The 18,833-nt window shown below is 39.6% G+C and overlaps 1 protein-coding gene across 4 annotated transcripts in view; it reads right to left on the reverse strand.

Moving 5' to 3' along the window:
* Positions 1-18,833, reverse strand: part of asic1b (acid-sensing (proton-gated) ion channel 1b) — a 159,315-nt gene that overhangs the window by 53,927 nt on the left and 86,555 nt on the right. For 2 of the 4 annotated variants that reach the window (XM_086087159.1, XM_086087158.1), the window contains exon 1: positions 3,984-4,773. The exons of the other annotated variants lie outside the window; for them this stretch is intronic. In XM_086087159.1, coding sequence (XP_085943285.1) covers positions 3,984-4,649 — 666 coding nt within the window. In that variant the 5' untranslated portion in view covers positions 4,650-4,773. Of the gene's footprint in view, positions 1-3,983; positions 4,774-18,833 lie in introns of those variants that run through there. 4 annotated transcript variants of the gene reach the window in all.

Here is an 18,833-nt window from a genome sequence, read left to right on the forward strand (position 1 = left end):
CACCGTGCCGCCTGGAAGGAAAATAATTATGCTAAAAATACATGTATTGGTTTGACTCCATTGAAAGTTGCATTCAATTCAAATGAGTGAACACGTTTGGCATATTGCCGCGAGCCATGACGTCTTCTAGCCAGAGGTCGAGCTGCATTGTGTTTGTTTACAGAGTAGGAGTAGTATATGACACCGTTGCACTTCCTGTGATGTCCAATAATGGTTGTTGGTTGACATCTGCATCACTTTGGAATTTTTTTAAAATCTAAATCCATGTTCCATGACACCCCCCTAATAGGCACCCGTTGAAAGGAACTCAACTCAATGTAAATATACGAAAACTTGTTGTTGTGACAGATTCAAGTTGAGTTTTTCTCCTCGTTTAGCGCTTTTCCACCAGCAAGTGGAACGAAGGCATCCCAGATGGGTTGTTGTTGTCGTCGTCTGCCGTCTGAAGGATGTGAGGCACATCCATCAAACAAGAGAGGCAGGCGTTGAGAAAAGAGAATACGCGATGTAACCGGATGAAGAAAGACATCGTGGGGAAACAAGAGACGCCGATTTGAAGTCCCTCCCGCTCCTTCGCGGGCGTCAACGCTTTCATTAGGCGGATTTGCATGTGCGAGTAAAAAGAACGTGACAGAAACAAATTGACTTTAACACCCAACAGAAGTGTGACGGCAGAACGCCTAATCCTGTTAGTCCTTTTTTTTTTTCTTCTTCTTTTTTTTTTTTTTTTAAAGACAAGCTGCCAACATTCAATTGCTCACGAGGCTTTTCTTGATGCGCTCGCTCGCGAGTGATCAAACAGAAAGTATAGTGGAACTCCCAAGGTCAAACAAATGCAAGCCGGTTGCCTTTCATAAAAATAGAAATCATCTTCAGAAAAACCTTGATTAACTTAACAGGCAATGCTTGATAATATGGAAAAGTATCAAAATCGTTGGATTTCTGGAGGGCAGACCCCTAAAAAGGACATCATTTCAAAGCGACAAGAGATAAGAGTGGAAAAAGCCCAAAACCTCATCTAATAGAAAAGTAGAGCTTTTGCGCCATCTTGTGGATTTGATAGGCAACACGACAGAATGACACTATTCACGATAGCGCTGGTTTAAGGTTTAAAAGAGGTTAAAAAGAATTTGGGATTAAAACCCAACAATGCTACACTGACATCATGGACGCCAGACAAAAGTATTGGGACACCCAATGCTGTCGGACACATTGGGTTTAACTGCATCATATTTTTACTGAATTATACCAAAATCCATCCTGCGCACTAAAATATCACCGGATGTTTTTTGTGTGTGTGTTTTATTTTTTTTTAAATTCTTGACATTTTAGCTGTCTTTCCTCTAAATGACTCATCCACAGCGAGGCTGCAATGACAGCAAGCTTGCGGGGGATGATTTTGATGACAATGGTAGAAAGGAGAGTTTCCGATGAGACGGGATGTGGACGGAAGTGGCTCAAATGGGAAGAGGCTCATATTCTGCACCGGGACACTAAATTCAAGCAACCTGAGATGATGATTTATAGTTTTTGTTTTCTTCCTGACTTCAACAATATTGATGTAATAGTGGGTATGCACATATTTTGACATTTGAACTAATTTGTAAAATTTGAGACCGATTTTTTTGGGGGTGGTTGCAAAATCTCGTTCCCCACCCCCAAACCAAATGTTTGTTGTAGTATCAAAATTGACCAGTGAGGGGCAGCATGACGCCACAGAGCAAAAGAAAATAGCAAGGAGAGAGTAGTAGTTGAAGCAAAACATAAATACATAGATGAAGCTAGGCTAACTTTTAGCTTTTCTACTGCTGCATTGCTCCATCCATGTTAACCACAAGGGTTATTTTTGTTTTTGTGTAACTGCTGAAACTATTTACAAGTGCGTCGCCACAGCCATAATCGTTTTCCGAGAACACGCACACTTTATAGACAGCCAGCAGCCAAAAAAAAACGCCCCCTCAAAATTAGCCGAATCATCAGTATGCCTGCTTTTCCGACATCAAAGTACCTGTATCCACATTTGACGTAAAAACAAACCATTTTGATATATCTTCCCTGCTCATTATCTGCCATACTGCTTTCCATAGTGTAATCAATCTCCAGAAACTCTTACATTAGATCTCTATTGATGCGCAGGTGTACTTAACGGCTGCTCGCCAAAAGGACAGCGAGGTGTTTGGGGGGGGGGGAAGCCATCAATCATCCCCTGCTCCATTTCCCCGAATCCACACAATCGAGTCTGAGGGGCCATTAGTGGCTTTTAAGCCCACGTAATAAACAGTCACAAGCAGGAATTCAATGCGGTCCTCGCTGGGACCGCATGACACCGCCAATGGCCGCGTAACCGGAAATAAATACATTCTATTGATTTGCTGTACAGAAGAATGAAGGATAAGGCAGATACATCTTTCCTACTGCTTGGGGACTGAGTCGTTTGGAGCCACCTGGGGGGGGAACTCAGACTAATTTGTGTCTCTGGCACAAATATGCTAAAGAACAAAAAGGCTTTTAAGTGAGCAGAACAACATTACACAACTGTACAAACTTCCAATTATTGCAGCTAGAAGACTGCCGTTAGCGTTCGAAAATCATGCTAGCAGTTAGCATAGCTAGAGAAAAAACAGAAAGCTGACATTTTATTTTGTTTGAACTGTCTTTTGCGCCTTTTATGTTCTTTTTTTTTTAAACCACACAGACTATGCAATTAGTTTAGTTTCTGAAATCTTACTCTTACTGCCACGTTCTCCTGTCCTCAAAGAAGGGCGCTAGGACGTCGAGGATTTTAGTGCGGCTGTCGCTGTATGAGTTCTCAATCGACCGAGCAGGACATTTGTATCCATCTCAGGGGGCGGCCATTTTGCCACGAGCCGTCGACTGAAAATGACATCACACGCACATACACGTACTCACCCACACACACACAAAAAATAAAAAATAAAAAATAAAAAAATTAATAAAAAATAAAAATAAAGAGCAATGATGATGACATTTCCGAATGAACAATACTGAGCTCTTTATAAAAAAAAAAAAAAAAAAAAAAAAAAATGAAAATGACATCACAGGACCTAAATCCGAGAAATGCGAGAGTTGGCTCACGTAGCTTTCATTAGTGTTTACTCAAGGTTGCAAGGTTTACACATGAACTGATCGTACCCACGGACGACTTTAAACTGCAGCCCAACAAATCCATATGGAATGGACTAAAGTGGCGCAAACAAAGACCACTGGTCTCAAATGTCAGCACGCCATCACACTTGCCATTGACACAAAGATGTGACCGCAGCTCGTGTTGTCATTATTAGCATTCTGAACGCAACTCACTGCCACTTGACAAAAGGTCAAAATGAAAATCAATGCCGACCAATAGCGGGATATTGTCTCTCCCGCGCTGTTCCTTGGCATTCCGCCTGTGATGTGGTCTCCAATCCCCAATGATGATGGCTGGAAGAATGTAATTCATTTTCAGGGCAAGAGTCTCTTTGCTGCCCATATTTATCTTCTCGGCCCATTGACAGGAGTTCTGTTCCTACGGTGATGTAATCCAGATTTAGTCTATCGCTTATTTACGCTTACTTGTTCATTTTTGGTAGATCTGATCCTCATCGTGGTCATGAGTGAACTGGAGTCTACCCCAGCTGACTTTGGGTGAGAGAAGTTGCACACCCCGGACTGGTCTGGACAACAGAGTCTTCAATGACCCCAGAAAGTACGTTTTTGCAAGAACCGGCGTACCCAGAAAACAACACGCAACATTAGAACTTGACACAGAAGGGCCAGAGTGGAGATTCGAACCCTCGACCCCCCCCCCCCCTTGACTGTGCAGCAGATGTGCCGTCTCAGAAAAACAACAACCTGACTTCTTAAAAAAAAAAAAAAATAATAAAAAAAATAAATAAAAAAAAATAAAAAAAAAATTAAAAAAAAAAAATAAAAAATAAATAAAACCTGACTTCTTGCCGCAGAGTCTTGAGAGTAAGACCTACCTCTCGAAAGTCCTCCGGGCCACATTCGAAGCCCCTGAAGTTGCATTCCAGGAGAATATCTTCAATGCGGTGCCTTGTGCGGTTGTAGAACTCATCCAAGGTGAAGCGAGAGCCCGGCGGGCGATCGGGCTCCGGGGCCAGCGGGAACCCCGGGGCCATGCCTTCGTCGAAGCCCAGCAGAGGGGCCATGAAAATCAGATCGCTGTAGCTCACCTGCGACTTGCGCACAAAGTTGTAGTTGCACAAGGTGACTGCCGGGAAGGTCATGTTATTGGCCACCTTCTCGTCCAGCATGGTGATGTGGTCGTACCGGAGATAGTACATGACCCGGTCGGCCACTTGGAACAAGAAGGCGGACAGCGCCAGGGTAAACACCACCGCCCACAAACTCTGCCGGACGCCAAACTTCTTGTTCTCCTCAAAGACATGGTTGGCTCCGTGGAGCGAGCAGCCGCTGAAGAATGTTGCCAGGTCGTCCACCTGACCCGAGCCGTCCTCCTCTTCGTCATCGTCGTCATCCGCCTGGCTCCCGCCATCCAGGTACTCCTGCGACTCTCCGTAACCCCTCTTCACCCTTCTATAGTGATCGTCAAAGCCGTCTTTGCCGTAGCCTCTGTCTTCGTCGTCGCCAGAAAAGGAGATGGTGCACATGATCCGGACCGGCATTGTAAATGGATCAATTAGAGATGACTAGCGGCTTAAAATCTCAACTATTGTTAAGTGAAGTGAAAGGCAAACCTAGTTAAATTTTCTAAATCCCAAAGATCAAAACAGACACTGATGCTAACACACACAAAAAAAAAAAAACTGGTCAACTGAACATCAGCGCACCCTCACTTCAACTGCGAACTGAGATGAACTGAGATTCGGGGCAGAACCCTCCATCCGTCCCTTAGAACAAGTTGGAAAGAGACAAAGACTGCGATAAGGAGAGGGAGGAGGGAAGAAAGGAGGTGAGGACACCCGATACTCCCACTGGGCCTGGGGGCAGGTCACCCCGCAGGGGCAGAGTTTCACCGTTTACTGGAAAAAAAAAAAAAAAAAAAAAAAAAACCTTGACGCAATGTCTGTTCGAGAAAGGCAGCCAGAGTACAGTAGCAAAAGTGACCTTTTAGTTCACTGTATTTACACTTTGTGGTTATGGACCATTTTGTTACCAGCGAGCCCAGAGATCCCGGACGGAAATATTGTGGTCATCTAAGCCTGAAAGAAATTTTATTTTGAAAAGACTAGAAGAGCGTACGACTTCCAAGAAGCAGACAACATCATCAGTCACTTTATAAAAACAGTTGATTTGATATTTTCAGAGCATTTCGGCACTACTGACGGACGGCCGCTTTTCTGACGAATGATGAGAACCTTTTTTTTTTTTTAAATGACAGACTAAGCACTGATGGAAATGGGTTTTCATCCATCCGTGTAATCGTCAGTCCGTCGGAGGCCTGTTTTGTTGATATTTAACAAAAGATGGACTGTAATGACGTAATGGCCGCTTGGTCCGAAAATAGTGGTAACGGAGTGATGATGACCGATTGACGATTATAGTTTGGTTTGGCGTCAAAAATAAAATAAAATAAAATGACAGACCGATGAGCAAAATTGTGTAAAATATCCCACATTTTTACATTTTCTTGTATTATATTTTTATACAATACAGTGCTTTTCTTTATTAATAAATTTAACAACATAGCCTTTGGGGGGGGGGGGGGGGGGGTTGAATGTCTTGCCATTTGAGTTTGAGTTTGACTTTATTTGAACATAGAAAAAAAAGAAAAAAAGTAACAATAATAAAAATACACGAACAACAGCAAAAATCGACAAATCGCACTAGCATCAGTTTTCCATGCTCAAAAGGGAATGGGAAGAAGACACAAGACTTGTTGAATCTCACCCATTTTCAATTTATTTCAATCGGGAAAACAACGACGAGCCCTTTAACTCACACGTTTCATTTCAAGGTTGGCCGGCCGGGATGATCGCATTATCGCACTTCCAGGAAAGAGACGTGACCGTCCGCAGAAAGGAAACGTTAGATTTGTAAGCAACGTCTGTTCCCCCCCCCACAAGAGACGGCATATCGAAGCAACCGCCGAGAAATAAATTGATAAAATTAAATCAAGGCCTCCATTTGCTCATTATTACCACACTAAAGACTCATTTTACCAACATAACCCCCACCCCGACTGCACACAACCCTGTTACAATCACATCAACTGAAATCAAATATAAGCAGTGTCCCATGGGGGGGGGGGGGGGGGGGGGTTGAAGAAACACCTCAAATGGATCCTATCGAAGATTGAGTCACATGCGCAGCTCTGGTGATATGAAAAGGAAACACGAGATCCATCTGCATTGATCCCTGCCTCCATTAGCGCGACAGAGGATTACTTTCAGAAACATGATGGTGCCGCCAGATTAAACTTTACATGCTTCTCAAATCTTCGTGATAGAAACTCATGAAAAAAACGCACTTTATCCCAAGTCGATCCATTCTTGTCAACCTAATCGACGAATACGGGCGAGAAAGCGGCAGTTTGGCTCACTGTGGGTTTAGTTGAGGCTTTGAAGAAAACAAACTTGATAAAACAGCAAATAAAAGGAGATTTAGCCTGAACCCGACTTCCGTATGCTCAAATATACTTTTGACCCTAACATTTACCTTACTAGAGCCTTACTGGCTTTATCACAACCCTCAACTCATACGGCAAACTTTAGCCTTGCTTGTCAAGCAAGTAAAAACGGCATTTTCAGGATTGAAGTAAAAACACTGCACACGCCACTTCGTGTACACATTTTTTCGTTTTACGCCACACTGTGTTAAAACTAAAGCACTTGTTTTTGTTGAACCTTTTAGTGAAGAAAATACTTGAACTAGGCTCTAAAGTATATCTACCAGTTGTGGTTTGAGGTTAAATAAATATTAAGGTAAATAAAAAATATACAAAGTCGGAGACTGCTGTTTGTGAAACCAATAATCTCAATTACTTTATATAGATTTTTTTTATTTAAATTTTTAACTAATACAATTATGTTCCCTGGTAATGAATTATATTTATGAATAAGTCATTCTGTTACTTTAATTATTTTTTGGAAAGTATTTAGTTTTTTTTTGTCGTTATTTATCCTGAATTCTTCCCCTTAATCTTAACCCTAGTCTTCAATCGAACTTGATTCGAATCCCTAAATACTAACTTTTAATTTGATACCTAATCCTAACCTCCTAAACTTAGTTCTTACTTAACCCTAACCCCACCCTAAATCCATACACCTAAACCTTAACCCAACTGTAACCCTGAACCCAAACTGTAATCCCTAAAACCAAATCCTTACACCTGCATAGGCTAGACATGAACCCTACCGCCAATCTTTAACTGGAACCCAAACCAAAAACCTCGCACCCTTATCTAATCAAATGCGGAGTACTTTAACTTTAATAACATCATACCTCTGTTTTGATGTCATGGTCACACGGCATGCATATTTATTTCCACTAGGAGGCAGCAGTAACACATTTAATCATCTAGAATCCTTCAAGGGACAAAAATCAGACATGACGAAGCATCCTATTGCCTCATGTGGAAAACAAATGCTACATTTGTTGACTGCCATTAAATAGTGTTACATATTGGTTTAGTTGTGTATTTAGACTGATGATGTTTGAGTGGTTGAGGGTTTTGACCCAGGATTAGGTTGCATGCGATATCATCGTCATTATGATCCCCAACGTACCTTGTGACATGTGAAACATATAACACACATTGTTTCCAGAGAAAAGCTTCGTTTTGTGTTCTCAGTTTAATCCTCAGAAAAGAGGAGAGCTCTTTTGGACAAGGTTCAGAAAATTCAAAGCATTTCTTTGAATACATTGTCATATTTTAACCAAATGTATTTTAAAGAGGACTTCTTATTCGATACAAGTTTTTATGCATGCAATATGTACGCATGTAATCCTGATCATAAAAATCACATTCTCTTTGCAGGCATTTTAACTTATTTTTTTGTGCTCTTTCTAAAACGCCCTGAGGTGCCACAGGAGACTGTCGAAGCCCTGTTTAAGATAGGAAAGTAGTAAATCACTGTCAAGGAAGTATGTTGAAGTGATGCATTCCAACTGAGTGACAAGCACGTTTAACCTGGGATGTTAGTGGAAGATGGAGAGTAGTCGCTGCATGGGCACTCGTTGCTCACGACGTCTTCTGCAAATACATTTTGCTATTGGAAGCGCTTTCTCATCCTGTTTTTTTTGTTATTTTAGAATTTGAGGTGTCAAACAAGCAAAAAAAAAAAAAGGCATCAAAGAAAAAGATAATTATCTCCACTTTTTGGTCACAAAAGGGTATTTTTGGTATTTACTGCTGATGACTAAAGAACAGAAAAAGCTAGAAATTAATGAATGAATTAATAGAAATTCCTAGGTATTTTTCGTTTTCAAGCAAATTAAATCTTCATTGGGTTTGACATAAAATCATGATTAAACTTTTTTTTTTTTTTTTTTTGCATTTGATTGAAATCAAACAATTCTTGCTTTGGGTATACATTTTCAGGTCAAAAGATGGCAGTGTTGCGATTTGAGTGCAGGCCGCTGTCACAAGCCGCCCATCAGACCCCCCACCCCCCCAACCCTGGGCTGGGATTTCAACATGGCCGCGCAATTCGCCACGGTCAGACACAGAGGAGCGCAGGGCCAAATGAGCGCGTAGAGCTTGAGCACTTCCCTTTCAAGTCCTTTTGCTTACAGCCAGGATCAACCTGCCGTTGCCATGGCTACAATCCGGGCTGTCAGCGAGAGAGAGACTGAGGCTGCGCCCGTCCCATTACTGTGTATGGGAGTCACACGCACATGCACACAGCTCCAGTGGAGAGATAATAAAGATCGTCGAAAAAAAACAGCGCTTGGACGCGACTGCGATATTGCTTGCTTCCAGGCAATCGATAGCCTAGCATTCATGCTCCGAGATTATTAGAGGTTGGGCACTGCATGAATATGGCAGGAGTAAACAAACACAAAGATGCTGTGGAAGAAGGCAAAAAACAACAACAACTAATATTCAACCCTCGCCTCACTGGGGGGGAAACAACAATAAGTACAGAAATGACTTATCTCTGTAAGCCATTGTGGCCTAAAGCCCATTTCTCATTTAAAACAGTACAGAGGTGGCAGCCCAAAGCTTCAAGATAAGGTCCGATGGCAGGGGAAAGCATGTCACAGGCAGAAAAGCAAGAATTGGCTCCGAATCTGGCCATCGCGCACAGGCAGGCCCGGAGGAGAGCGCAGCACTTCAAGTCCTTCGGGATCAGGAGAGCAAACACTTGAGAAAAAAGGCGAAGACGCTGGCCGGAGTCATTTTACAGGAGCTGGACAGTGAAAATGCTCCATCAAAAACATCAACGGGGTGAAGCTGATGAATCAATAGCGTTTCTTACGTTTGGCTCCAAAAGTCAAAATGCAACATTTTCAATAATCTTTTAGCCGAGTCCAGAAATTCTCACCCACACTGCAGCAAGGAAGTTAAGTCAAGTCATCTGAAAATGATTTACTTTTGACAAATTCCCAAGTAGGACTTCATCAGCATGGAATTTTAACACTCCAAAGTATTATATTATGTGTAATGAAAAGCTGTTAAATATAACTAAACGACTCAAACCCTCACAACCCTGGCCATGTTGGGGTATTTGCACCTTGGGGTACTGTCACATACGATAAGAACCCTCTAAAATATAAACATTTTGGCAAGCCTGACGTTTGTGCAAAGTTCTATGATTATTTACCCAGGTTCAATCCTTAAAAACTGCATTTTTTTTATATTAAAGTCTACCCACCCCCCCAAAAAAAATTCTGAACAAATATGTTCTATGCTGCCCCACTCGTCTAAATACAGTATTGCGGTTAATATTGCGTTCCAAATCCAGCAGTTTTTATCCAAATCAGAAGGCGGCCATTTTGCCACTTGCTGTCGACTGAAGATGACATCACAGTTGCTCAGGTCTCACGTAACGACCAATCACAGCTCAGCTTCAGAAAACAGGCGAGCTGTGATTGGTTGACTTTTCCTTTAAACGTCTTTAGATTAAAAAAATAAATAAAAAATCTTAAATTTAGAGTGTTGACGCATTTCCCCCCTCTGTTAAGTAATCCCCGCATTCATCTGATAAACATCTTTAGTTACCCTGAAGCCAAAAATGAATAAGATCCGACGTCCGCAGTTACTATAACTCAAATTCCCATCCCATTATGCTTGTTGTTTTCTTGTTTATTGTTTTTCATACAACACAATCAAAATCCTTCCCACACTAAGAAAAAAAAACTTGTAACACAAATGTCAGTACGTGACAGGCATGTGCCTAAACTCACTATTTCATTGTCAAATTGTTAAAGAGCTAACAAGGCAAAGAGAGGCTGACATTCCCGCGGCTGCAAACGCTTCTCTACTATCAGCGCATCTCGTGAGCGCAAAGAGATTTAATTATCATTTAATCTGGTGTAGGAATAAAGTGAGTGTCGAGGAGACATCTTAAGTCCCTTCAACTGTGCCTTGTCATCTTGTCACCACTTTGCTAAACAACAAGTTCATCAGTGCTGGGGGCTCCTGTTCATTAACTCTTTCACGGATAGTGGTGACTACGGTCGACAGCTATTAAAATGTTGTTTTCACTTATATAAATGAATCTTTTTGCCACCGTTGCCCATTAGCCACTCCAGTGGACACGAGTGTAGTCTTGACATACACTGACATCCAGTGGTCAACGTTTGTAAGTGCAAAAAACAACAAGATGGCCGACAGAAGTCAGGTGTGACGTGCAAGGAAGGAATACGTGTCTATTCCTTCTACGATGAAGAATGGTTGCCAGAAAAAAGAAAATTACCATCTGTGATTCAAAAAAAGCTCGTTTTTCTTTGGGTAGATGTTTTTGCAATACATGTAGTCGTTTTTGATGTTAAAAATATGTGAACACAATGTTAAAAATCAATTTCTATAATGTTTACATAATTATTTTGTTATTTATGCACGTTATCCACCCTAGTGGACATGTATGTTTTAAAAAAAAATGAAGGTGATCATTTTTTTTCATGCTGAAAGAGTAATAAAAACTGAGAAAAAAAAAATCTTGATGTAGGTTATCATAATTTGTGCATGAAATGGTTTTAAACAAACAAACAAACAAAAAAGATTCTCAACAGAAAAATCACAAATACATTTCCTGATACAATTGCAATTGGTATTTATTTATTTTTTAGTATATAGTGCCGGAACAGCATTGAGATTTTTGTCATTGGTTCGGATTGATGGGTTGTCCCGGTGCACTAAAAGATGTGGCCTGTGAGTGTCCAAAACAGGCGAGTACAAGTTTTTAAAGGCTGTGTGGTGCATCTTGAGCGGTGTTCGCCAATTCCTGACAGGATCGTAAACTGTCCTCATGCTTATCTGCTGATGATGCGCAGCTGGCGGCGGCGGCGGCGCTTTCACTTCCAACAAGATCGTTGACGGAGCTAATAAAGAGAGCGCGGCGGCGTGAACGTTGCTGGAAATGAAGGCCAGATGGGATTTCACAAGCGTGGATCGGCGGCGGCGGCGCTTCTGGAATAAAACCAGTGACGAGACGTTGTCACTCAGCTCTAATGTGAGCGGAACCCGGGTCGCGGCTCACTGCCGGACGTTCCGTCTCTGAATGTGATTATCGCTGGGGCCGATCCGTTACAGCCGGGTCGTCTTTTTTCTTTGCTCTTGACCTTTTTCAAATTAGCCTTTTCAATTTGGGTTTGAGTGGCTTCATTTCTTTACTTTTAGTGAAAGCTAGAAAGCAACTTAACTCATTCACTGCCATTGACGGCTATAGACGTCAAAAATCCATTTGAACTATTTCTATTAGTTTCACATTTTGTTCCCACTTTTGTTACCAAGAGTATGAAAACCTAGAAAAAAATGTATTGTACATATAGAACAGATATAAAGTTTGTGATTAATCTTGAGTTTAATTATTAAGTAATCAAACAAAAAAGAAAATATTATAAAAAAAAATTGGGGCGCCAGACGATTACATTTTTAAATTGTAATTAATCGCATGACTTGAATAGTTAACTCACGATTAATCACAAATTATAAATAATATGTACAATACATTTTTTCCTAGGTTTTCATACTCTTGTTAACAAAAGTGGAAAAAATGTGAAACTAATAGAAATAGTTCAAATGAATTTTTGACGTCTATAGCCGTCAATGGCAGTGAATGAGTTAAAAAAGAAATAGCGTTACACAAAACTCTTTTATACAAATACATATTTAGGTATCTGTCTGTCTTTAGTTGTCAAGCCAGGACAACCTGATGTGGAAAGTTTTCAGGAAAAAAATACACTAGAAAACCAACTAAGTGAACATCTGAAGAATTATTAAGATTACAAGTGTGACGATACAAAAATGGAAATGGAGGGTAGGGATCAACAAATGCTGCACATCTGTGCACTATAGTGCCTTGACATACTGCAGTTTCATTGTCAGACATAACCGAGCAAGACTTTATAGTGTCGTCAAGTCATCTTTATTTCTATGGCGCTGAGCCGCAGATGTCACAAATCTAAATACGCTTTGACGTTTGAAGCGATTATTATAATATAATACAATCAGATGATGGATGGATATTGTTACAAAATAAACTGCAGTAATGTTTTTTTTTGTGCAGAGGATAAAGAATATATGCCTTGAGTCTGTCTGCGTGTGTGTGTTCAAATATCCGTTGCCTCGAGGGTTAACAGTTAACACGGACTCTATGAATGCTATTCGTTAGCCCATTTATTGCGTTTTGCTTTGTGCTAGCATTAAGAAATCAGATTTTAAATCAAGAGTTTGGAATATCTTTTTTTTTTTTTAAGAACTGTTCCCTATGGGCCAAAATTATTCTTGTTGTGAACTTAAGTTCACTGCCACCAGTGTTCAGCTTAAAATGTGTGCTTTTAAGTCAAAGTGCGAGAAACAAATAAACAACAACAAAAAAACGGCCTATTTATTGCTCATATCTCGAGACATCAATTTATGTGTCTTTATATGTCGGGGAACAGCTAATATTAGCGTGAGTTGCTAAAATATATTTTTAGATTATATTATAGTTCTTTAGGATGATACTTTTGGCTACCCTTGTTTTAGGGTGTGTGTCTAATTAGTCACATTTTTTATTATATATTTTTTTGCACACATGATTCTGTTCTGACCGCTCAGTTAAACATGGCGACTTTGACTAAAAGTGAGCAGCTATATAAAATGCTATCAATTCTATGTGAAAAATATACATTATACTTTGTAATGCATATTAAAAAAAAAAATGCAATAACTGAAATATTGCTCAAGTGGCGTCGAAGCACAAACTGCACAAGCTCAATACAACGAAGACCAAATGATGCTGGTTTTGCTTTTTTTTTTTTTTTTACATAGCAAACAACAGACCAGGCAAATGACGTGACATCTTTATTTTCTCCAGCCGCACTCGCCATATCTCATTTTTTTTCCCACAGTGATGTTATGAATTCTGCTCCAAACTCCTGGCTGTGGGTGAATCATTTCTTATGATGGGTCGAAGTCATACATTTTTCACGGCTCTAAAATAAGACCGGGCGTGCGGAATTGAGACAACTTTTCTCTTGTCGTCACAAAAGCACGAGCGCTTTGTTGCTGATTTAAAGGCAGCAAGTCGTTGCGTGGCAAGTTTATGGCGTGCAGTCCGGAATTGTTTTTTCCTTCTTTTTAATTGTTTTTTTTTCTTTTTTTCTAAGAGCTCAATATTGTTCATTCGGTAATTTCACCGATTTGACATGTCATCATCATTGCTCTCTTTTTTTTTTTTTTTATTATTATTTTGGATGTGGGTGAGTGTGTGTGTGTGCGTGTGAGTGTGTGTGGATTCATTAGTTCACCAAAAACCTATTAAAAAATCCCGTCCGGAATTTGACGTGACACTTATATGTCACCGACAAATCGCACCGATGTCGTCGTTGCAAGGCACTAATTAAAACTAGTCAATCTGATGTGCTCCGTCAATTTCATCACTTTATTGTGGGAATGCTGAAGCGTTCCAACATATGTTTTTGTGATTTTTATTCCCCCCACTTTTTTTTCTCCCGCGAAAAAAACTCTCGCATATTTCTAAAAATTCACGCCTCCTCCGGGTATATATCGTCTGATTCCACATTACTTACAATTTAAGGTTAAATATCAACTTTTCCCCATAAATTTTTAATGGGACTGACAATGGACTTTTTCCAAGTACCACTTCCATACATACAACCGATCATCATTACCACGTGTCTCATACTGCTCGGTGGCCGCAGTTGGTAAAGTGCCAGTAACCGGGAGGTTGCAGGTTCGAATCACACCTCTCACTGTACATTGCAAATACATCCATGGCCTTTATACTAAATTGTAATTTCACTTCAATGAGTGTTAGCTTTCAGCATCAAAACGGCACTTTTCAAAATAAATATGCCATCATTTCAAACAAGTCAAGTTAGCTCAGTTGTTAGAGCAATTGCCTGCCACCACGGAGAACCCGGGTTCAAACCCCACATTTAGTACATTCGATGGTTCGATACTAATTGACTTATCATATCAGGAAATGGATGATATTTTCTCTGAAATGACTAAATCCCAACCTTTAACAGATTGCAGTTTCCTTTTTATTCATTTATCATTTAACGACTACTAAAAATGTGTAATTTTCACATCATTTATGTTTCAATTGACTTCATAAGCACATGCATTCAAATGTTAGCATTCAGCTTTTCAGCTTTCTCACGCAATTTCTGCAGAAATCGCACTTTGTCTTGTTTGACATGCCATTCTTTCACTGCATGATCGGGGGTGGTGACCTGTTCTTCTCGACCGATAACACATGATGTGGTATGCTTTGGATCATGGGCGGCGGTTCTTCTCACTCTCAACTTCATTCAGTGCAGTTTGGGGGAGGTAAAAATGTAAGAATAGCACAAAAACAGACAGCTGGATGAGCTCCAATGAATTTATCATATCAGACAATGTGACGCGCTCTCAAGGGGGATCTGATAACTCGATTATTGGCAGTACCTCCATTTATTTTGCGAGAAGAGCCAACGCACGCAAAAGATTTCTTGCTCATCACTTTTGAAACGCAATTTAGATCATTTATTACTAACTGGATTACAAAGAGTAAAGCCAATTACGTAATTGAATGCTTTTGCTACTTAGTATGAGCTCCTGCGAAGAGCTCGATTCAGAGAAAAGGACAATTTCCATTTTGGTTTTGTTCGCCAGTAAAGCATGTCTTGGATTTGAAAGAAAAACAAAACCTCAGTCTTTCCTTTGGTCTCTTGAGGTCTCCCTAACTTGTTGGAATTTAGATGTTTCTGGGGTCGGTGAAAGATTCTGGTTGGTAACCCGGTGGGTAGTAGGTGATGTCTGGTCGGTGCTGGATTTCACTTTCCTTTCTTTGATCCTTCCTCGGGTCTCCTGACAACCTCACGACTCTAGCTGCATTCTGAAGTATTCGGTTTTAGGTGAACGGTATGGGATTTTTAATAGGTTTTAGGTGAATTAATGAGTACACACTCACACGCACACACACACATGCACACACACACCCACACGTGCACATACTCACGCACATACAAAAAAGAAAAAGAGAAAAAAGAGAGAGAGCAATGATGATGACATGTCGAATGAACAATACTGAGCTCTCTCTCTTAAACTGAATAAAAAAATTCATTCAAATTAAATTTAAAAAAAGAAAGAAAGAAAAACAAAACATTTTATTTTTCAAGGAAGATGGTTTCAGTGAATGTGCATAGGAAACTAGCGAGGTTCAGTAGCTACCTCCAACAAGGTTAAAAAAAAAACTGTACTTGGGAATTGGGCCAAATAACCCCAAATCGGAAGACAGATGGACAACGCTAAATTATGAATCCAATTTTTGGCAGCATATGGTGTGAAAGATTGACCATCATTTTGAAGATACAGCATGAAAAGCGGACCCAGTGGCGCCCCTCAAAAAGTTTGAAAACATTTTTAGAAGTCAGCTTTGGGATGAATTCCAAACCTCGTCGTTTGATGAACTCCGATTAGGGAATTCATCTCATACATGGTATGCAATCGGAAGCAGGTGGGCCAAACTCAACAGAAAAGCCGTGTCACGTACTCATCATATGCCGCAAATCTTGACGACCGTATTCATTCACGGGTACGATGGTCCGTTGGCAGCTTCGCTTGTTTTATTCAACGCTTTTAACTTCTCTTTACACCTCATATCATTTCAAGTGCTAAAATGCTATCTCAAAACGTCGCCTCTGCTTTACTGCCATTGACGGCTATAGACGTCAAAAATTCATTTGAACTATTTCTATTAGTTAAAAAAAAATTCCACTTTTGCTAACAAGAGTATGAAAACCTAGAAAAAATATAAAATTTGTGATCAATCGTTAGTTAACTAGTGAAGTCATGCGATTAATTACAATTTAAAAATTTTATCGTCTGACGCCCCTAATTTTTAAATAATATTTTCTTTTTTGTTTGATTACTTAATTAATTAAACTCAAGATTAATCACAAATGTTATATCTGTTCTATATGTACAATAATTTTTTAACAAAAGGGGAAAAAAATGTGAATCTAATAGCAATAGTTCAAATGAATTTTTGACGTCTATAGCCGTCAATGGCAGTGAATGTATTTTATTATTAATATTAATTAATTATTGTAAATTTAGAACAGATATAAAATGCGTGATTAATCGTCAGTTAACTAGTGAAGTCATGTGATTAATTACAATAAAAATAAAAAAAATCGCCTGACGAGCCTAATTTAAAAAATAATAAATAAAAATAAGGGCCGTTTAATCGTAATTAATCGCATGATAATTTTATATCTGTTATTAATGTACAATAAAAAAAGGTTTTCATAAAAAATGAAATGAAATGAAAAACTGTTAAACTAATAGAAATAGTTCACACGAATTTTTGACGTCTATAGTCGTCAATGGCAGTGAATGAGTGAATGGGAAATGTGTTTTGCCGGAAAAAAAATAAGAAGACAATTTACAAGTGTTTTTTACGCCATTTTGTCACACCCAATTGCGAGAGACAACTTTTCCCATCACGCTTACATGGATGGGTCTTTAACGAGCTGCGGAGGAGTTCACAGATTGAAGACGAGCCATCAACTTGTGAAGATTACAGCGCGGACAGGTCCTGACAAGCACTCGCTGCACGAGATTTACCATCCGCTCGTCCCGAAACGAGGACCTGGCTGCTGATGAAACGGGGCCAAATCGATAAAGCCTTGCTTGCCGGTTCCCATGCTTACTTCAGGGAAAAAAAAGAAGAAGAAAAAAAAGAGCGGTGGGTGATTTAGGGCACGTCTCTCTGGGGGAAATGAATAAACATGAGGAGGCGTGAGGGACGTGACGTGTGGCGTGCGCGCCGAAGAAGACGGCCAAAGTTAATTCCGCCTGATAGGACGGCTCAAACCGAGAGAGGGAAGGTCACCTCTCATCATTGCCGACATCATTCTGCCTTTCTTCCCTTTTGCTGCACCTAACGCAGGGGAGTGGAGGAAAAAAATCGGAACCAAACTGATTTTCTGATTTAGCCTGGATTTACAAGCCATGGGTCAAGTGACACAATTCTCCGTGTTTTTTCTTCCAATCATCACCAGATTCCGATATCTCCTTAGGGATAGTATGATTACTTTTGCCACCTCTGAGATGGCAAAATTAATCGACAAGTAATCGATTCTCAAATTTTAATAATCAAGTAATCCTTTGGAGCAATTTTTTTATTTTATTTAAAAGGGTCCAAATCCTCTGATTTCAGCATATCAACAATTTGTTCCCTGTTTTCTGTAGTCCTTCATAAAAGAAGACATTTACAAATATCTGTTTGGAAAACAATGGCCAAACCGATAACATAGCACAACATCAATCATCCCTTTTTTTAAGTCACTATATGAATAGGAAATATGAAATAAAAACCAATCACCTATTAATAACAGGAATAAATCGATAATCTGCACCGATATTGATTAAATCTGACGGCCGATAAAAGGTCAATCTAAATCTCAGGGAATTATTTGAGTTAACTTTATAAGATGTGTTAGTGACCCTGGGAACCTTCTGAAACTTTTGTTTTTGTTTGGCGATAATAATAAAAAAAAAAAAAGAAATGTGAAAGTTTAAGATTTTGGGTATTTTTAAATTGTGGGCTATAGAGAGCTATGATATTTACTTGTTTAAGTTTCCATGTAACTTTTTAAGACGTACTGATAACCTTGATAGCTCCCTGAACATTTATAAATACATTTAAAATGAAGTCTACTGTCGAAGATTAAAAACAAAATAAAACAATTTTCGAAAAGTCTGAAAATTGTTCAATAAACATGCTTTATGATATTACAACAAAGTAAAGATTGGCATTTGTATTTTAAAAAATGTTGATGCTAATAGCCCCCCCCCCCCCTTCTTTTTTTTTTTTTTACTGAAAATGAATTTGGGCTTAAAATATCGGTTATCGCCCTCCTTGACTACTAATAATCGGCACATCTATCGGCACTGACAAAACCATATCGGCCTATCTCTAGTTAATAAACAGTAAACAGATTGGGAAAAAATGCTTTAATGCCAAGTAAAATAATTATTCGATTAATCGATTCAATATTCAATAGATTAATCGATTCTAAAAGTATTCGATAGTGACAACACGAATGGAAATACAGTCAAACACTATCAAATATAGAAATGATGTCAGAATTTGGCCACTTGAACCTGCAGCGTAAGTCCAACTGCGTACTCACAGCTTCTCCAGACACATACCGGGACTTAAAAAGGATACACTGGGATTTAC

This window comes from Leptonotus elevatus, chromosome 10 (genome assembly GCF_054856555.1).
Source record: "Leptonotus elevatus isolate MCC_2025b chromosome 10, RoL_Lele_1.0, whole genome shotgun sequence".
Classification (NCBI taxonomy): domain Eukaryota; kingdom Metazoa; phylum Chordata; class Actinopteri; order Syngnathiformes; family Syngnathidae; genus Leptonotus; species Leptonotus elevatus.